This window comes from Suricata suricatta, chromosome 11, assembly GCF_006229205.1.
Source record: "Suricata suricatta isolate VVHF042 chromosome 11, meerkat_22Aug2017_6uvM2_HiC, whole genome shotgun sequence".
NCBI classification, from domain to species: Eukaryota; Metazoa; Chordata; class Mammalia; order Carnivora; family Herpestidae; genus Suricata; species Suricata suricatta.
The window spans coordinates 90,137,096-90,158,753 of record NC_043710.1 but is presented as its reverse complement, the minus strand read 5'-3'; the positions used below and the strand labels follow the sequence as shown (position 1 = coordinate 90,158,753).

General features: G+C 38.5%; 2 protein-coding genes across 2 annotated transcripts; one reads left to right on the top strand and one right to left on the bottom strand.

Moving 5' to 3' along the window:
- Positions 1-4,483: 4,483 nt before the first annotated feature.
- Positions 4,484-7,117, bottom strand: LOC115271970 (olfactory receptor 10G9). The gene is made up of 2 exons (XM_029914954.1): positions 7,055-7,117; positions 4,484-5,496 (listed from the first exon to the last, which is right to left on the bottom strand). The coding sequence occupies exon 2, from the start codon at positions 5,465-5,467 to the stop codon at positions 4,547-4,549; it is 921 nt and encodes a 306-aa protein (XP_029770814.1). The 5' UTR covers positions 5,468-5,496; positions 7,055-7,117; the 3' UTR covers positions 4,484-4,546.
- Positions 7,118-19,277: 12,160 nt separating this feature from the next.
- On the top strand, positions 19,278-21,085 carry LOC115272662 (putative olfactory receptor 10D3). Its single transcript, XM_029915668.1, has 2 exons — positions 19,278-20,186; positions 21,017-21,085. Exons 1-2 carry the CDS (start codon positions 19,278-19,280, stop codon positions 21,083-21,085), a joined length of 978 nt encoding a protein of 325 aa, XP_029771528.1.
- The last annotated feature ends 573 nt before the right edge of the window (positions 21,086-21,658 follow it).

Here is a 21,658-nt window from a genome sequence, read left to right as displayed (position 1 = left end):
AAAAGCCTTTTCTCCCTTTCCCCAATGGTCACGTGTTCTTTGGAGCCTCCACAGTCCTTCATGTGTCTACAGGCTCACGTAGCACTCTACAATTTACCCTTCTGAGTGCCCCATTTCCCCCATTAGGTTGCGAGCTCCGAAAGAACTTAGTCTCATTTGCTTTTCATCCTGTGTTTGTGGCATACCTAGCACTAGAAGATTCTTAAACCTTATTGAATAAATGCATTGCCTTCTGTCTGGATGTCCCTCCCTGTTAGCTCAGCACTGAATCTAGGATAATATCAGTTAGGTCTTAAATCTAGCTCCTGGAATCATAAGAATATCAATACTGAGACTGTCGCTATTTACAAGTTACATTGTTTTGAACAAAATTTTTTAATATTCTTAGTTTCACTTTTTCTTAAAAGGGAGAGAGAGAGCTGGTTTCAATTCCCACCCAAACAAGGAATTGCAGTATCTCCTGCATCCATATCAACTCACTTTTTAAATTTAGTTTTTAAATCTGGTTCTTACACAGAGAACATTAACTTTCCTGCTAGCCTCAATTCTCTTCTGTACAGTCCTTTTTTTTTTTATTGTCTCTCTGCTTCCCTGCCATTTCCACCCTCATTCATTTTTATAATTTCTTGTTCTCTCTACACAGAAACAATTTCTTCCCCAGGAAAACCAGAAAGTACTCTCCTTTACCCATTAGAAACTAAAACTGCAGCAATTATGTGGTGTATGCTATTTAGTCAGGATCACATGACATTATCAACATATGATGTATTCATCCATGTGATGGGGAAAAAAGTAGTCTACATAAGCAGTGTTGGGGAAGAGGACATTAGTACCCATATGCTAGCTTTCTCTGGCCATTTCAAACCTGGTATGAGCTGAACTAGGCTTTAGGTAGACCCTAAACTCATCAGAGGCAGAAAACTCTGAGAGGTGAACTGATCTTTGGTGAGCAAAGTATAAAGATCCCTCGCTCCCCACTATGTGTTTGTAAAGCACATGTCATTAGGAGATCTTGGCTGTCTTCTGTTTTCCCCAAACCTCTCACATACTTTTCATAAATATGTATGTCAGAAAAATTTCCATTACTATACCGCTGCCTTTCTTCTGGACCCTGCTCTGCTGATGGCCACCACCTGGCTGTGAATCTGCTATGCCAACATGGTCTGTCACTTGCTTCAGCTTCTTCTTGCTCTTTGCTGTTTCCTGTGGAAGCACCTTTTTGAGCTGGACAGTTTCCCTGGGCTCCTCTGACATATCCTACTTGATTTTATCACTGTGTGTTTTTCTGTGCAGTTCTCTGGGCTCATCCCTCCTCTTTGTAGCCTTTTTAAAAGCGTTGGCAGCACTGTCCCTGGGCTCTGACCTCTGGAGTCTTGAATTTCTGTCAAGCAGCTTCTTCCTTCCTTCTTGTAGTCCCCACGGGGGGGCAGGAGTTAGGGCTGACATCATTTCTGCTTCACCCTTCAGGGGCAGTTAACTTGCATGAAAATAAGTTGCGGTGGGCTTTGTTAACAGCAAAATGTTTGCTAAGTCTTTTCCAGGAAGTTTGTTTAAACAAACAGGGGGGTTTTAAATTCTGTGACATCCCTGCTTGGAATGTGTCTCTGTAGCTTGGGGTTCTGCTAAAAGCATACACTTAATCTGGAGTCAGGAAGGATCACTCCTTCCATTTCTCACCTGCAAATTGGAGATAATGTTTGCCTAATCTGTTTATCCCATAAAGATGTGGGGATGGAATTTGAAAGAACTTTAAAGTCAAAGATGTTACATGAATGCCATATGTTAATTACTTACAAGTACCCTTTGAATTTTACTCAAATTGAACGAGTGCATTCCTAGGACAGGCAATATTGTTTCAGGCAGAAAGGTCTTGATCATCCATTATGCAAATAGCCTAGATGGAGTATAAAATTTTGGCAATCCCTTAAAAGTCAAACACACTTAGATTTGACCAGGAAAGACTTTAGAGAAATGATCTAGAGCACACCCCATATACACTTGAAAAAACTGAATTCTAAAGAGAATAAGGACTTTTCTTTTTTTTTTTTAATTTTTTTTAATATTTCTTTTTAAGACCGAGAGAGAGAGACAGAGTGCAGGCAGGGGAGGAACAGAGAGAGAAAGGGAGACACAGAATCCAAAGCAGATTCCAGGCTCTGAGCTGTTATCACAGAGCCTGATGTGGGGCTCAAAAATCATGAACCTGTGAAATCATGACCTGAGCCAAAGTCAGATGCTTAACCATCTGAGCCACCCATGTGCCCTGAATAAGGACTTTTTCAAAGGTGAGGTTGTCCTCTGTAGGTAGTAGATAAAATCCCCTATAAGTCTTGGTAGATCTATGATAAAGAACCCCCCATGTATGATAATAGAGGAACGCGTAGTTCTGGAATAGTGCTGGGCAAACTATAGACCAATAAATATCTGTTGAAAAGGTTTTCGTTTTTTAGTATGTTTTAACTATTTACTTTGAACCACTGTTGGTGTGCAAGTTTTAAGTAACATGTTTGAGACACCACTTTGCACTTGATCTATTTTTTGCCTGGGCCATTCTCCATTTAAAAAATTACGTAAAATCAGTATCAAGTATTTCAGCTTGTGGTTATGTAAGGCTGAACCAAACAGTTGCCATGACAGGCTTTGTTTCCCCTCTAAGCTAGAAGGCCTAAGGTCAGTTGCTCCGGAACCATTTGGCCATTTGGCAACCATTTGGCCATTTGGCAGTCATACATTGCCCGGGGGTATCCAGTCAGGAAAGCCCAGCTACCTCACCCCCCATTCCTAAGGGTAAGGCCTGCAGATGGGAACTTTAGATAAGACCCTGTTACCTAGTGTTAAAGTTAACCCCGCAGTCACCAAACAAGACCCTGAACTCGCTCTGTAATTGGTTAATTTCAAAGATACTCTAAATGTTGTAATTGGGTCCCACCAAAAGTAACGAACACTCTGAACAGTGTGTATGGTTAGAGCTGCTGCCAATACTGTTGTACCATTATGATTGGGTCACTGTACCTATGTCACGATTTCTTGTAACTCCCCCTTCCCTAACCCCATAAAAGCGCTACTCAGCCCTTGCTCAGGGCTCTCAGCACAGATCCACTGCGTTGGTGAAGGCTGCGAGACTGTAATATGGGAAAATGTATGCATCAAAAAGTAAAAATAAATACAAATAAATGTAGTAGACAAAAGCCACATAGACTTTCCAGAAAAATGTAAAAGAAGAAAGGTTGAAAAAAAAACAAAGAAACCATGCTCAACCTCCTTAGGAATCACGGAAATGCATATTAAAACTACAATAACATATCATTTCATACTTTCAAGATTAGATTTAAAATGTGTCAACTGTTGGCACCTGGGTGGCTCAGAGTTAAGCCTCTGGCTTCCATTCAGGTCATGATCTCACACGGTTCATGAACTCAAGCCCCTCACTGAGCTCATTGCTGTCAGCCCAAAGCCTGCTCCAAGACCCCCTGTCCCCCCTCTCTCTATTTTTCTCCTCTGCCAAAAATAAATGAACTTTTTAAAAAAATGTGTCAACTGTGTATATACCAAGTACTAGCAAGGATGTGGACCACAAGAACTCTCTTACTCTCCTAGTAAGAGTGCAGGTGACTTTCCAAGACCCTAGGATGGTAGGAGAAGGAGCTACCAGGGCAGATGACCAGACACCACCAGCTGTAGTAAAAGAATCTGGCATCAAATGGTTTGGTGCCAACCGTGGACATCTGGTCAGATAGATAGGAATTCAAGGTCAGAATATGTGATGTATGCTACTGGTTTCTGCCCTTAACTTCATCTTCACCTGCCTCACCCAGGTTGGGGAAGTATAGGGCTCCGGCAAGGTGAAGACTGTTGGCAATCCCTGAGAGGAGCATGTCAGCACCACGGCCTGTCCTGAGACCCACCTAGGGAGATAATGAGCTGCTCTGAGCTTAGAACTCTTGCAGTGTGGGAGAGATTAGCACAGTCATGATGTACCAGGAAGAGGGGTGGTCACGTTGGGAAACTCACACACCATGTGTACACACCACACACACACACACACAGCCACTAACAGGCGGAGCTGGCAGTTAGTTGCACCCTTGCAACCAGGAGTCAGTGACGCTGATATTTGATGTTGTCCTTGAATGGTATGCTCAGGGTCATAAATTGTTGTGTATGTAAGACTTAAGCAAAAAAAAAAAAATTGTAAACTTAGGTATGTGACTAATGCAACCCTGTGTGTCTGATATCCAACCAGAATACTTAACTATGCTAAGAAGGCAAAACCAATGGTGTGTGTCAATTGAATCTCAATACAATGGAAAAAAAGATAAACCTTTTACAGAGTAATGCATTAATAGATCAAAATTTAAGCAAGTTCATTATAAATAAAATTTTAATTGTGATTTTTTTAAAATTCCACAGACAAATTTGTGAAATAAATATTCCTTTGTTTGACTGTGGACAACTGAGAACATGTAATAAATTTCATGTTGGTGACTAAATTATGCTACTACATTTTTAAACAGACACATCTCCTTCCCAGTGTTTATTTGCTCTGAGGCTATGTTACTTTGTCTTTAAGCTTCAGCAGAGCTTTCTTCACCTCCTTGTTCCTCAGGGTGTACACCACAGGGTTCAGAAGGGGAGTCAGCACAGTGTAGAAAACTGCCACAATCCCATCCGCAGCATCCTTGGAGCCTGGCCTCAGGTAAATAAAAACACAGGGAACAAAGAAACAAAGGACCACAATGCAGTGGGAAGCACAGGTCTGAAAGGCCCTGCATCTCCCCTCTGAGGTGCGGATCTTCAGGATGGAATAGACAATGGATGCATAGGACAGCACTATCAGGAGAAAGCAGCCTGAGGCCACTATCCCAATGTTGACAAAGATCACCCTCTCATTCACAGATGTGTCTGCACAGGCCAGTCTGAGGATGGGAGGTGCATCACAGAAATAATGCTGGATCTGGCTGGGCCCACAGTAGGGCAAGCGGAATGTCAGTGTGGTCTGGACAGCAGAGTGCAGAGCGCCGCTGAGCCACGTGCTCATGGCCAGAAGGGCACACGTTCTCCCACCCATCATGCTGGTGTACCTGAGTGGCTGACTGATGGCCAGGTAGCGGTCATAGGACATGACTGTGTAGAGGAAACACTCAGTGCTCCCCAGGAAGTGGAAGAAGTAGAGCTGGACCACGCAGTTGTGAAAGGAGATGGCCCCACCTCCTGGGGACACCAAGGTCATCAGCATTTTGGGCACAGTGACCATGGAGAACCACATGTCAATGAAGGACAGGTTGGTCAGGAAGTAGTACATGGGGGTGTGGAGGTGGGAATCCACTGTGATCACCAGCAGGATGAGGAGGTTCCCCACCACAGTGAGTACGTAAATCACCAAGAAGATTCCGAAGAGGGGGATGTCCAGGGCTGGTGCATGGGGAAGGCCTGTGAGGACGAACGTTGTCACTACACTCATGTTTCTCATTTCTTCTCAAATATGGAGCTCTGTCCCTACTGGAAGGAAAGCAAGGTCAACATTTACTGAGATCAAATCGTGGCAACTTCATTTTCACTGAATGTAAAACACAAGATGTAAATTGTCATGTAAGTGTTACATGAGGCTTTGAGGGAGGTTGTCCACTTCCTTACTACTTTACCCAAATAGCCAAATAGAAAAGAGGGGTAATTTGTGTATTGTTTCTGTAGAATTAGGAAAGTTATACCCAAGCAGGCAACTTTGGCATGCTCTCCGATGGATAAGCCTTTATCCAATCATCTCTCTCTCTCTCCTTTTCCCTCTATCCATCCTCCCCCTACAACACACACACACACACACACACACACACACACACACACACACACTGCCATATATACAGATCAGTTTCTTCGATCATCTGAGAATTTCCACTATAAATAAACACTTATTTAAAAAAAAGCTTTATTCATATTGACTGAGAAAACTTCATTCTCAAAGCTCCTGGTCAGCAGCTGATGTGTTAGGGAAGAACTCCATTAAGGATTTAGCATCTCATGAACCAGGTTCATGTGTCCTACACTAAGCTGTGATCATACTCTCCTGATCAGACGTAAAATCTGACACCAAACTAATGCAGTCAGTAATGGTCAGAGTACTATCACTTTCCTCACTTCTTCCTATATTTATTTCTTTTTATACATTTTTATTGTATCTCCCTCTAGGCAATCAATCATCTTCCATCTGAGTTGTAATCAAATCAGAATATATTTTGAGGTGCCCATGAAGAATTAGATCTGCTTACTTAGTAAAGAGTATCGAATGGCATGTTTGAGGTTTCAGTTCCAGAACTGAATGTTGATATTCACTATAAAACAGACACTAATGTTCTTTGAAAAATAAAGGAAAGATATGTAATTTTATATCATTTGTATTATTTCTAGGATTTTTATTTTCCAGAGCTCAGATGTAAGTATACTTTCCTTCCTTCCTTCCTTCCTTCCTTCCTTCCTTCCTTCCTTCCTTCCTTCCTTCCTTCCTTCCTTTCTTTCTTTCTTTCTTTCTTTCTTTCTTTCTTTCTTTCTTTCTTTCTTTCTTTCTTTCTTCTTTCTTTTTCTCCCTCTCTTTCTTTCTTTCTTTCTTTCATGATCTGGAGGTCTTCCAAATTATATATTCAAAGAGGAAACAAACAAAGATGTATGAAGGAATGAAGAGAAATTTGCTTGGACACCTGGTCTCTCTGGTAGAAAAGGAGAATTTCCAACTGATTTCTAAGATTCTTCTTCTATACAGAGTCGTGTTGTCATGTTAGCAACATGTTTCTATTTTGGATTATGTGATAAAAACAGAATATTTTATTGTTTCAACTCAGAATTGTAATGCTAAGATTTACAGAGAAAATACTCTATTGATTGTGATTTTATAGAACTTTGAGTGTTTTATAAAATTGTGCAAAGTTGGCCTGGCAGCCATGACTAATCAATATAAGTCAAAGCTGAAGTAGAAGAAAAACAAAATGATAAACATGAATACAGTGTGATCATCCTACAATTCTCAACAATGTAAAGAGCTAAGGTTTTGCCAATTTTTGCTACTTACCAATTTACAGCTAAGATTTGGATCATAAGGCAAAGTTCAAAATTAAAAGAAACTCTCAGCCCTTGAGGAGTAGGATGCTTCTTTTTCTTGCATAGATGAAACCACAAGAAGAATTAGCCAAGGAAATAAACATGTTAAATAACAGAGCTTAAAACTGTTTTGATATCTCAGGAGATACTGCCTTCACCCTTGAGTCCTCATGGATGAGCATTATCCTCATCCATGTATTATGATGTATTATGTGTATTATGATAAATACACAGCATATTTTCCCAAATGCCTTTGTTTATGTTGGTTTATACATGATAGGCCACGATTTCAGAAAGCATTTTATTTAGCCCCAAGTTAATTTCCAAAATAAATAACAATGACACTCTGGGTTTGAGAATTCTTTGCCCTGGGAATATTTTGTTTTGTTCTTTTCTCTGATTTCTTCCTTAAATTCACAGGTGGGAAATACAGGCTTTTATCCCCAAAGGGACAATTCTCTGGTGAGATTCATAATCTCCTTGATGAAATTTTTACTTTCCAGGGATGATGGCCAGTATGAACAAGAGCTCTGGCATGTGCTCCAGGGATGATCTGAGCACTGCTCCCACTAGATAAACATCTTACTAATTAAAAGTTCTCTCTCCATGTGTGCAGGTCTCTAGTCCAGAATGGATGCTACCTCACCTTGTCTGATTCAGAGATTTTCTCTCTTTTCAGGGACTCCTGCCTTTATAGTTTCTTAGAACATATTCAGATTTTCTGTGAAAGTTGATTAAAAATTTTTTTTATGTCTTTATTTTTGAGAGAGAGAGAGAGAGAGAGAGAGAGAGAGAGAGAGAGAGAGAGAACGAGAGAGCAGGGGAGGGTCAGAAAGAGAGGGAGACACAGAATCTGAAGGCAATCTCCAGGCTCTGAGCTAGCTGTCAGCACAGAGCTTGATGCGGGGCTCGAACCCACAAACTGTGAGATCATGACCTGAGCTGAAGTTGGACGATTAACTGACTGAAGTTTCCCCAAAAGTTGATTTTGTAAAATATTGAATTAATATAACAAAAGAGAAGAAAAATATACTTTTCTCCTAGAATTAATATATGTCTTAGTTATCAGGAAAGGGCTGTGTGAAACCAAGAAATCCTGATCTAACACAGCAGAAACCCACAGCACTGTTGGTTCTGGGGAAAGGAAATTGTAGCCTTGCTAGCCTTTTGCTGTGAGAAATGTTCACCTGTATGGGGAGCATATCACTCTCTACAGGATGGATCTTGAGGAATAGAATCTTTTCAAACTAATATATCTATCAAAGAGCCTATCGTATTACACAATTTTCTCATTGGCTATCCATTTAGAATGAGGCATATATGTATAATCAATGTAAAATCATCATGCTACCTTGAATAGCTACTTCAAGAATTAGTTGCACTTTGGGGTGCCTGGATGGCTCAGTCAGTTGAGCATCTGGCTTTGGCTCAGGTCATGATCCTGTGGTTTGTGGGTTCGAGCCCCGCGTCAGACTCTGTGCTGACAGCTAGCTGGAGCCTGGAGCCTGTCTTCAGATTCTGTGTCTCCCTCTCTCTCTGCCCCTCCCCTGCTCATGTTCTCTTTCTCTTTCTCTCTCTCTCTCAAAAATAAATAAAACATTAAAAAAATTAAAAAAAATGTAAAAAAAGGAATGGTTGCACTTTAACTCCAGTTAATATATTTCAAAATGGTGCTATAAAATACATGATAATAATTTTGGTAATTAAAATTTTATCCACCTTCTTTTGTATACTTTTATGAAAGCTATTGCCTTCAATTTGATTCTCATTGATTATATAGACACACAATCATGTTATCTTTATAAAAGATGAATTTTCTTTTCCTTTCCAAATGTAAACACCCATTAATTTTCTTTCCTATCTTACCACATTGGCCCAAACCTCTGCTGTTGCCCAGCTCTTACTGCTCAGAGATTACTTAACTAGGTGTGTTAGGAAGACTGTACAACTTGCTTCCTCCCTTTTTCCTTCAGGAGATAATGATATTTGCTAACGTTTACCCTTTGCAGGAACAAGAAAGGCATGATCTAGCTTTCAGGCTTTTATTTCCCTAAAACCCAATGGTGTTCTAGGTGACGAATGAGCCAGAACGTCCAACACCATCAAGAATTCTGCACCATCGTCGGTCGCACATGGGTAAAGGCAAGCTGAGGCCACCCATTCTTGGTCCAACATTCTTGAGACTTCTGTTAATATTTTAACAAAGACTAGAGAAGGGCGGAGCCCCATGCACTTGTGTTCACCACCCCTTGTTCATCACTGGGCCTGCACTACCGGTGAACCCCTTCTCTGACAACACTGTTTCTAAAAAGTTGATTTTGCTCTTCAAGGTCTTTTGTATGTCTGTGTAAATTTTAGAATCATCTTGTCAGTGTGCACCAGAAAGGCCTACCGACATTTCATCAGAATTGCTTGAATCTATAGATAATTTGGGGAAATTGGCATCTTATCAATATCTGACCGTGAGCACTGGGTATCACTTTCTTTTCTCTCAGTAATGTTGTATAATTTCCATGTTCAGGTTCTAGCACATCTTTTGTGAGATTTATCACTATTTTTCATTTTGACACTATTTACATTTTTTTAATGTCTATTAATTTTTGAGAGATAGAGTGCAAGTGGCGCAAGGGCAGAGAGAGTGGGAAACAAAGAATCTGAAGCAGGCTCCAGGCTCCGAGCTATCAGCACAGAGCCTGGCACAGGGCTTGAATATATGGACTGTCAGATCATGACCTTAGCTGAAGTTGGATGCTTAACTGACTGAGCCACCCAAAAACTACTTGATGTTATTAAAAAAATTTTTTTACTGTTTATTTATTTTTGAGAGTGAGAGAGAGAGAGAGAGAGAGAGAATGAGCAGGGGAGGGGCAGAGAGAGAGAGAGAGAGAGAGAGAGAGAGAGAGAGATGCAGAATCTGAAGCAGGCTCCAGGCTCTGAGCTGTTAGCACAGAGCCCGACGTGGGGCCCAAACTCCTGAACCCTGATATCATGACCTGAGCTGAAGTCAGACAGTTAACTGACTGAGCCAACCAACCGTCCTATCTTGACACTAATTTAAATGGTAGTTTTAACATTTTCAATTCAAATTATTCATTGTGAATAAATAGAAATACAATCAATTTTTAAAATAATAGTTATATCCTATAACTTGGTTAAACTCATTTATTTGTTCTTGTAGCTTTTTTAGATATTCTATCAGATTTTGTGTATAGATAAATAATCACATATAGATAGTTTGCTTCTTCTTTATAATCTGTGTGACTTTTATTTCTTTTGCTTACCGAATTGTCCACTAGTAACTCTATAATGTTGAAGAGAAATGGTAAATGTGGACATCCTTGTCTTGGTCCTGATCTTAGGCAGAAAACATTTTTTAAAAATTAAGTACAATGGTAGATGTAAGGGTTTTTTTGTAGTTTTTCATTTTTGCTTTTCTCTTTAATAAGTTGACCCTTCCATTCCAAATATCTGCAGTTTTTATTTGGGATGCATTAGGGGATTTGTCTAATGCATTTTCTGCATCTACTATGATGATCATATAGTTTTCCTTTTCCAGTTTGTTAATATGGTGAATTATATTGCTTAAGTTTTAAATGTTAAACCAAACTTACATTCCTGGAATCAACCCCACCAGATCATTAGGTATAGTTATTTTTCATAGATAAGGAGCTGACTTGGTAAAATCTTATTGAGAAGTTTTGCATGTGTGTTTATAATGGACATAATCAGAAGCTACGGTCTTGCAATGCCTTTGACTAGTTTTTGTATCAATGTTAATGCTGGAATCATAGGATGTGTAGGAAAGTTTCTTCTTCAATTTTCTGAAAGACAAATTGGCATTCAACAAGAGCATCCCCTTTCATGTATCCTGGTCTAGAACATGTCTCCCAGCAGAAGTGCTCACATTTATTTTTCCTCTGTTAGAAATTATAGTCCTGTGCTGCCTGTTGACCAATAGATGAAAATACTCTTTTTGTATCATTTGGTCAAGTTCTATGTTTATGGTGGGAGAATAAATGCAGTCTCTGTTATCATATCCCAGGCCAGAATGGAAAACTTCCAATTCGACTGTTTTTGTTTTTAATTTATTTAAAATTGCATACAATTTAAATTTTTATTAAATTTCTAATTAGTCATTTGCTTGTGCTGTGAAATATAACTTAGATAAAAGTGCATACGCATAAATGGATGGTTAAAGTTTATTATCAACTAAACATGTATGTCACCACCACCTAAGAAGTTAAATGTTGCCAGCAACCTTGAAGCCTTCACAGACTCCTTGCTTGAAACCAGCCCTTCCCATTCAACTATCATGACTTCCATGGTAATTCTGATTTCTTTAAAAAAATTTTTTTAATGTTTTATTTATTTTTGATAGAGAGAGACAGCGTGAGCACTGGAGGGTCAGAAAGAGAGAGGGAGACACAGAATTCAATGACAGGCTCCAGGCTCTGCTCTAGCTGTCAGCACAGAACCCAACACAGGGCTCGAACCTGTGAATGTGAGATCATGACCTGAGTCAAAGACAGACACTTAACCAACTGAGACACCCCGGTGCCCTGGTAATTCTGATTTCTTATTAATTTGGAAGTTACCATTAGACAATAACTTAAATTTGCTTTTTTAAAATTTATATTTGTGGAATAATATACTACTATTTAATGTCCAGTTTCTATTATTTAAAATTGTATTTCAGTGACATGTACATATGGATATACATCACTATAAATTCATTCCTTACATTGATGTGTTTTATTCCATTGTAAAACATACTCTTGATAGACATTTGTGCATTCATATTTCAGCAATTGCAAAAATTCTGCCTTGAATACTCAGACATTATTTTGATCCACATGTACATGTATTTCTACAGAGAACTCTCTGTCTTATAAGGAAAATATCTCTCACCTTACATGAAAATGATAACCTATTTTCTAAAATGGTTCTATAAATTTTTTTTTGGTTCTATAAATTTATACTCCCGTCGTGCAATGTGAAAGTTCCAGTAATTGATGACTTTGACATTTACTTTAAGCAAATTTTATTGCAATTTAAAATTTAATGTCTCTATTTCTTCTAGCGATGGAGCAGATTTTTTGTTGATTATTGGCTATTTGTATTTCTTCTTTGGTGAAGACTGGTCAAGTCATTTGCCTGCTTTCATATTGGATTGCTTGTTTTTACAATATACATACTCAATAGAAAAGAAAAATAAAATATGCATTCTAGAAGTTCTTTACATATTTTTGAATTTGAGTCCTTATTAGTAATATGTAATTATTAGTAACATGTGCTATAAATAACATCTCTGACTTTCACTTTTTCTTTTTGGTTTTCTTTGTTATTCTTTAATGTAATTCTCAATTTGAAAGCAACAAAAATTACCAATGTTTACTTTGTTGTTACTAGTTTCTATATCTGGGTCAGAAATACTTTCCCCAATTTAACCTAAAACTTGCATTGTTTGCCTTAAAAATTTGAATTTATGAAACCCTGGAATTGATTTTGTATAGGGTATGTGGTAAGAGATTAAATTGATCTTTTCCTTATTGAGTTGCATAATTTACTGAAAAATTTCTCTATAATCTTCCATATCACTTTTGAGTTAATGTCAGTTATCCATATATCCAGGAAGTATGTTTTTATGTTCTCTCTTTTATTCCATTTGTCAATTTGTCAAACCTTACATCCACACATTGTTTTACGGGCTTTAAGGAAAAATCATAAGTAGACAGTTTGTAAACATGTTTAGCCTTACGAGTTGCCAGATATGAATATCAAAAAATAGTTGGCTGTCAATTGCTTATGAAATAATCTTTACAATTTTTAAATATGTTGTTATGGGGGCACCTGGGTGTCTCAGTCAGTTAAGCGTCCGACTTCAGCTCAGGTCATGATCTCACGGTTCGTGGGTTCAAGCCTGTCTTCAGATTTTGTGCCTCCCTCTCTCTTTGACCCTCCGCTGCTCATGCTATCTCTCTCTGTCTCTCAAAAATTAAAAACAAACAAAAAAAACCTTTTAACAAAAAAATAAATATGTTGTTATATAATGCTGGTAATATTAGCTCTCATAAGCATTGCTGTCAACAAAATTCATAATTTGACAATAATCTCAAAAAACATAATACTCATAATTTTTATAGCATTTCTATTTAGGTAAGCTTATTTTTATAAAAAGTTTATTTATTTTGAAAGAAAGAGAGATCATGAGAAGGGGAGGGGCAGAGAGAGAGGGAGAGAGAGACAATGCCAAGTAGGCTTGGTGTTGTATGTCTGGAGCTTGACACAGGGCTCAAACTCATGAACCCTGAGATCATGACCTGAGCCAAAATCAAGAGTCAGATGTTTAACTGACTGAGCCACCCAGGTGTCCCTAAGTAAGCTTATTTTTAATAAGATCTCAAATACAGATAACTGTATGAACTAATAGTTTTATCACAGGGTACTTTATATGTATAACTTATCTATTTGCCTACCTGCTTTACTTATTTTGGGAAATATAAGGAAAACTGTTTATTTAAAACTTGAAATTAAAATGCAGACTTGAGGGGGAAGGGGGAGGGGGGAAAAGAGGTGGTGGTGATGGTGGAGGGCACTTAAGGGGAAGAGCACTGGGTGTTGTATGGAAAACAATTTGACAATAAAATATTATGGAGAAAAAAAATGCAGACTTGCAAAGCTACAGATGTGGTGTGATTGCAAGTAGTTAAATATATACCATAACCAGGGCACCTGGGTGGCTCAGTCAGTTAAGCATCCTACTTCGGGTCAACCCCATGTTGGGCTCTGTGCTGATGGCTGAGAGCCTGGAGCCTGTTTGGATTCTGTGTATCCCTTTCGCTCTCTCTGCCCCTCCCTTGCTTGTGTGCTCTCTCTCTCTTTTTCTTTCTCTCTCTCAGAAATAATAAATGAATAAATTGAAAAAAATACCATAACCATATGGTTCAGTGATTGGAAAGAAAACACTAAACTGTTAACATTGCTAATGTTAAGGTAGCGGCAGTATGGTGTATTTTCTTGCTTTTCTGAATACTTACCAAATACCATATAAAGTTGAAATGCTACTTTTATAATGAATACATGTTATTATGAAATAATGGGATATGTAAAGGGAATGAGGTATGAGGAAAGAGAGGAAGGTCTCTAATATATTCCCTTTGCTCATTCATGCTTGGTATTGGGCCACTGGAGATATTGTCTCAAAAGAACTCTTGGGTTTGCAAATATAAATGCAGAATTTCAGGACAAGACTACATAGCAGGGCTGAGTGTATAATCTATGTATCTTGGGTTCAAGAGCAGAGGTACAAAACCTTGGCTCTATGCCGTGGCATCCTACATCAAAATAGAATTGAAGTTTTAGAAACATTCTTCTTGCCTAGAGACTAGAAAAATCTTTCATGTTAGATGTGTTTTCCATCAGTGGGCATGTGTCTAAAACTTTACCTGCTTCTATTTAACATATGCTCTGCTTTTATGACTCTTTCCATTCTCTGTGTCCTATTTCTACTTTGTATTTGTCCTGGTCATTTCCTCTGCTCAACCAACTGATGGAAGATCATGGAACTTAAGAAAATTCTTATTTGTGACTGAGTTCAACGACCCATCAGTAAGTCTGCACTCAAAGAACTGAAGGGGACAAGGCAGAGAAAAGTGTGGCTGTGCAGAAGAAGAATGGTGTATGGAGGGAAGGTGGTAATATTGAAGGGGATGCAGTCTTTGTGACCTGTTTTGGAGATAGTATAAAAATTAGAAATTACCTCTACTTATAACATCTTATGAGTATCAATCCACTCTTTTATCAATATGAGAACTTCCTTCAACAGACATATTTTCATTCCTACATTGGAGACAAAGGCTTAAAATGCAAATGTTAGTGAGTGTTGTGATAGTGATACACAAAATTTGTAAAAAGCTAATAATGTAAAATTGTAGAATTTCAAGTTGGAAGAAAACATGTCTACTTTCTTTTGCAGCAGGAGAATAATTCCTACACTCATTTCCCCGAGAGATGGGCTTATAGATTCTGTTCGAAAATCTTCTGTGATGGAAATTCAGTACTTTTCCAAATGACTTTAAGATTATGCAACATCTATCCTTAGAAAAAAAATTTTTGGACTGATGTCACATTCTTTCTTGAGACTAGGTTTGGATGGAGAAGAGGCATGAGGGCTGAGAAGGATTTTGAATGTGGATATAAGGTAATTTGTGAAATTTACACTTTTTTTTGCCTAGGGCAGAGCTTGGACCAGGTATCTTTGTGAATTTGGTTCAGATTAAAGGGAGAATTTATGCACTTCCAGCCAATAGAGAGATCTTTTAATTTTGCCAGTACATTTACAAAATACTCTGGTGTGGGTCTAATGAAAATAACCTTTTCCTGGCCTGTGTGTCTCTCTCTTTTTGTTTTTAAAGAAAGACTTCAATTTTTAGAGAAATTTTAGGTTCAAGGCACAGTTGCATAGAAAATACAGAGATTTCCCATATACCACACTCCCCTGTGTGTGTACAGCCTACTCCATTATCAAACATTCACCACCAGGGTGTACATTTCTTAAGTGATGAACTTTTAGAGTGACACATCACGATTACTCAAAGCCCCTAGTTTACATTAGGGTCCACACTCAGTTCTGTACCTTCTATGGGGTTTGGAAATATATAATGACATATAACCACCATTATGGTATCACACAGAGTATTTTCACTGCCCTAAAAATCTGTGCTCCACCTATTCATCCCTCCCCTGTCCTCAAACCCTGGAGACCACTGATTTTTTTTTTTTACTATCTTCTGAATGTCACATAGTTGGAATTGTACATATGTAGCCTTTTCAGATTGGATCATTTCACTTAGTAATATGCATTTAAAGATTCCTCTGTATCTTTTCTTAAAGTTTACTTTCTTTATTTTGAGAGAGAGAGCTTGCATGCAAGTGAGGAGGGGAAGGGAAGAAAGAGAGGGAGAGAGAGGATCCCAAGCAGGCTCTGCACTGTCAGCATGGAGCCCAATGCAGGGCTCCCTCTCATGAACTGTGAGATCATGACCTGAGCCGAAATCAAGAGTGGGATGCTTAGCTGACTGAGCCACCCAGGCACCCCAGATTCCTCCATATCTTCACATAGCTTGATAGCTCTTTTTTTAGTGGTGAATAATATTCCATTTCTGGATATACCATTGTTTATCCACTCATTCCCATACTGAAGGACATCTTAGCTGTTTCCAAGTTCTGGCAATTATGACTAAAGCTTCTATAAACAACCATGTGCAGGGTTGTGTAGACAGACGTTTTCATTTCCTCTGAATAAATACCAATGACTGTGACTGTTGGATCATATGGTAAAAGTACATTTATTTTTTTAATTTTTTAAATCTTTGATTTATATTTGAGAGAGAGGTAGAGACAGAGTGCAAGCAGGGGAGGGGAAGAGAGAGAGGGAGACACAGACTCTGAATCAGGTTCCAGGCTCTGAGCTGTCAGCACAGAGCCTGACATGGGGCCCAAACTCCTGAGCCATGAGATCATGACCTGAGCTGAAGTTGGATGCCCAACCAACTGAGCCACCCATGTGTCCCAAGTAATTTCAAGACAAACTGTCTTCTAAAGTGGCTGCACCATTTTGCAAGTCTACCAGAAGTGAGTGAAAGTTCCTGTTGCTTCACATTCTCTCCAGTGTTTGGTGTCACCAGTGTTTTGGATTCTGGCCAATTCTAATAGGTTTGTAGTAATATCTCATTGTTGTTTTAATTTGCATTTCCCTAATGGAATATGATGTAAAACATCTTTTCCTATGTTTATTTGACATCTGTACATTTTCATTGGTGAGGTATCTATTAAGGTCTTTGGCCCAATTTATAATTGGGTTGTTTGTTTTCCTATTATTGAGTTTTAACAGTATTTTATACAATTTGGATGATGGCCCTTTATCAGGTATGTCTTTTGTAAAATATTGTCTCCTACTCTGTGGCTAGTCTTCTCATACTCTTGACAGGGTCCTTTTGAAAAGCAGAATTTAAAAAAATGAATATGAAGTTCAGATTATCCACATTTTCTTTCATGGGCGGTTCTTTTGGTTTTGTATCTAAAAGGTATACACCCAAGATCATCTAGATTTTCTCCTATGTTATCTTCTAAGAATTTTTATAGTTTTGCATTTCAAATGTATGTCCATGATTCATTTTGAGTTAATTTTTGTGAAGAATGTAAAGTCCATGTCTAGATTTATTTGCTTGCATATGGATGCCCTCTTGTTCCAGATACATTCGTTACAGAGACCATCTTTTCTCCATTGTATTGCCTTTGCTGCTTTATCAAATATCAGCTGACTATATTTATGTTTTCTCTGCTCTTTCAAATCTCACAGATCCTTTTTCAGGTCCACTTTAATTATATTTCCATCACATCTGATTTTGTTCTTACCACAGTATCACTCACACTATCACAGTCTTATATGCATGAAGGTAGTTGTTCAACTAATAGTGAATATATACCACTAAGTGCCAAGCACTGAATTCAACATTTCATGCTCTTATCTCATTCAATCCTCACAAACACCTTCTAAGGCAGACAATATTACGATGCATTACTCTTATGCATGAGATGAGGCCCAGAGATATTAAGTAAATTGCTTATGACCCCAGCATTAGCTAATGGTAGAGACAAAGTGAGAGTTATAAACCAATTTTATGTAACCCTAGAGTGAACTTTTATAGGGTGAATACTTCATTTTATTTATCTTTATATTTCTTGCAGGTTGATAAAAAGTGAATGTTTGTGAGATTCAGTTGATTGCCAAGGTCCAAACTCAATGTTTAAATTGCACTCTGGGCTACAAAAGAGTCTTTTTGTCTCTCTATCTCTCTTTGCTGTGATAAAAACCCATTCAAACATTTGGAGCAGGAAAAGCTTTCTATAGGGGCCTGGCTATATAGATGGATTTCAAGAATGGTCTGAAGAGCTACTGTTTTCTCTCCTTCTCTAATCTTGCCAGGAATTCTACTGACTGAGATTTTGATCCATAACATAAGACTTTATCCTTGTGAAAATGGAAATAATGTAGGAAATAGTAACAGTTCAGCAATTTATAAACTGATATGAATGTATTTACCAGATTATCTTTAATGAACAAATATTGATCACAGAAGGAAATTAGTTATATCCAATGACAGATATGGAAGGCTAACATTAAATGGGACATAAGTGAACAGAAGGAGATATTTTCCTTTGGAAAATATAATGGGTTTTTAAAAAAAGGTTTATCTACTGATATAATTAATAAAGCTAAATGATATTAATGTCATTGAGATTTAGATTGGTGAGATCTGCAGTATAGAAATAAAGTCTTGCTGTAGAGAGATACATTTCTAGTGGGATGCAGTATTTATTTCTATTATCTTCTATTACCTAATGTGATCTTCTAGATTCAGGCTAATTTCTGTATGTGTGTGGGTATAAATATGAATTGTATACTTTTTTTCTTGAATATAAACAATAGAGAAGGCAGAGTATTGTGGAAAGTAAAAATAAGCAAAGGTATGTCATTTCTATGTAGGTTCACATTTTTATATGCATATATTTGAGTAGTTGGCTTATTTACCACCAACTAATTATGACATTGGTGATACTAAAATAAGTATTTGATGATACCTGATGACAAATTTCCTATGGAGAAGAAGATTCTGAGATGTGCCAGCTTTATGACAATAAATCAGATTGGGAGAAACTATATAGAACTGGTAATAAGAGTTGATTACTGGGGCTCCTGGGTGGCTCAGTCCACTAAGCATCCAACTCTTGGTTTTGGCTCAGGTCATGATCTCATGGTTCATGGGTTTGAGCCCCATGTCAGGCTCCAGACTTACAGTAAAGAGCCTGCTTGGGATTTTCTCTCTCTCTCTCTCTCTCTCAATATAAATAAATAAATCTAGAAAGAGTTTATTCCTGCAAGAGGTTTGCTAACTATAAAGATAATTTATTCTGCTACTTAATCTAAAGTATGAAAAAACTGAGGCCAAATGTGAGACAGGACTTAGCTTCAAGGCCAGATTTAGTGTGGGTCTCCTTTCCCTTTTTTGGCCTCCTTTTGCTTGTAGCCACTGCCTCAGAAATAATTCTGCTAGGAAGAGATTTTCACAGTAATCTGCGGTCTTATATCATGATTATCACTGTACTTTTCCAGGACCCTCTGATGCACAAACATGCAGAACTATACCTCTGTGATGGAGTTCACCCTGTTGGGAATTCCGAATACTGAAGGGCTGGAGAATATGCTGTTTGTCTTATTTCTGGCCTTCTACCTCTTCACCTTGCTGGGGAACCTGCTCATCTTCCTCACCATTCTGGTTTCCTCCAACCTGCACACCCCCATGTATTTCTTCCTGGGAAACCTGTCTGTGTTTGATGTATTTTTCCCTTCAGTAAGTTCCCCCAAAATGATGCTCTACCTAATGGGGCAAAGCCGGACCATCTCATACCAGGGCTGTGCCTGCCAGCTCTTTTTCTACCACTTCTTGGGTGGCACCGAGTGCTTCCTGTACACTGCAATGGCCTACGACCGCTTCGTGGCTATTTGTCACCCTCTGCGATACACAGTCATCATGAACCACAGGGTGTGTACCGGCTTGACATTGGGCACTTGGCTGGGCGGCTGTCTACATGGAAGTATCCTCACATTTCTGGTCTTTAAGTTGCCCTTCTGTGGACCCAATGAGGTAGATAATTTCTTCTGTGATATCCCGGTGGTTCTGCCCCTCGCCTGTGCAGACACCTCTCTAGCTCAGACAGTGAGTTTTACTAATGTGGATGTTGTGACTCTTACATGCTTCTTCCTTATCCTGACTTCCTATGGTCGTATCGTCATTTCCATATTGAAAATCAGCACCTCTGAAGGCAGGCGCCGAGCTTTTTCGACCTGCAGTGCCCACCTGATTTCAATCTTCTTGTTTTATGGGCCAGTGATGCTCATTTATCTCAGGCCCACTTCCAGCTCCTGTCTAGACTCTGTTATTCAGGTGTTAAATAACATTGTCACTCCTTCTCTTAACCCTTTGGTTTACACCTTAAGAAACAAGGATGTGAAATTGGCTTTGAGGAGAGTATTCACTCAAGTGGTCCACATTTCTGGGATGTAAGGTATATGGGCAATTTCTCCCCGAAATTATTTGGGGAGTTGCTTCAGATCCACCACTCTGAGAACCAGATTGTTGCCAAATAGTGAGCTGGGCAAAGTTACTACCAGTTGTTTCTTAGGGGGCCTGACAGTCAGCATGGTAGGGATCACCTCTTAATTTAGTCCCACTTGAAAACTTTCCAGGTTAACCCAGTCTTTTCTCTTTTTTTACAAAAAAATTTTTTTAGAAGTTTATTTATTTATTTTGAGACAGAGAAATAAAGAGAATGGGGGAGGGGCAGAGGGAGAGAATCCCAGGTAGGCTCCACACTGTCAGTGTAAGCCCGACGTAGGGTGTGAGCTCACAAACCGAAAGATCATGACCTGAGCCAAAATTAAGAGTTGCCACTTAACCAACTGAGCCACCCAGGTGCCCCTGCCTTTTCTCTTTTAATTTGCCAAGATAATGTATCTTTTCTACCTCCCACAATTTCTACTTGCTGGAACTCTGTTTTGACCAATTACCATAAAGCTTCAAGTTTTAGAGACTCCAGACTGTCTTTCATCCCTCCTTCCTTTCTTGCTTCATTCTTTCCTTCTCTGCTTCCTCTCTTCCTTCCAAAATGTACCCCTACTCTGTTCTATTATAGTCTCTCTTTGGCCATTCAACGAAACCAGGTTTTATGGTTGACACATTATAAATTAAAACATAAAATTGCACAGTTTGCTAAATTTAAGTTTAAAGTTTGTTTATATAAATGTGGGCTGTTATCATATCTTCGCATTGGAAAATAATTCCATTTGGAGATTTCTTCCTTTGGCCCTCAGAAAAATCTGGCATTGGACTTGACTCATTATATCTCAAGTATTATATCTCAAGTGAGAAACTGGTCATGAATCTACTCTTACAAGATAAGAGAATAGAGTCCTTAAATTTGTAGAGGAGAGTCTTTTTGAGCCAGAATTCTTTATCCATTGTAGATATTTTCTGTTTCTTAAAAATGGAATATATCTGCCATTAAACTGAAATTGAACCAGTAACTATTTATTATTGATCTTTTGACATTTAAAATTTAACATTTAGAGGCACCTGGGTGACTCAGTCAGTTGGGCGTCCAGCTTCAGCTCAGGTCATGATCTCATGGTTTGTGGGTTCGAGCCCCACATTGGGGCTCTGTGCTGACAGCTAGCCCAGAGCCTGGAGCCTGCTTTGGATTCTGTGTCTCCCTCTCTGACCCTCCCCTGCTCACACTGTCTCTCTCGCTCTCTCTCAAAAGTAAATAAAAAACATAAAAAAATAAATTTTAACATTTAATCAAATGAATTTCATGGTAATTATCAATTCTGTTCAGAGTCATCCATGCAAACACCTAAAACAATAGCTAACATTTAAATCTTACTATGTGTGGGATGGTGTTCTATGCACTTTCTGTGTGTTGATTAAGTTAACTCACAAAATCCTAACAGGTG

What these genes read in the sequence shown, in the direction of transcription:
- LOC115271970 (XM_029914954.1), bottom strand. Translation starts at nt 5,467, where the DNA reads ATGAGAAACATGAGTGTAGTGACAACGTTCGTCCTCACAGGCCTTCCC.
- LOC115272662 (XM_029915668.1), top strand. Translation starts at nt 19,278, where the DNA reads ATGCAGAACTATACCTCTGTGATGGAGTTCACCCTGTTGGGAATTCCG. An exon ending in TGAGGAGAGTATTCACTCAA is followed by an intron (nt 20,187 to 21,016) that starts GTGGTCCACATT and finishes TTTGGCCCTCAG; the next exon opens with AAAAATCTGGCATTGGACTT.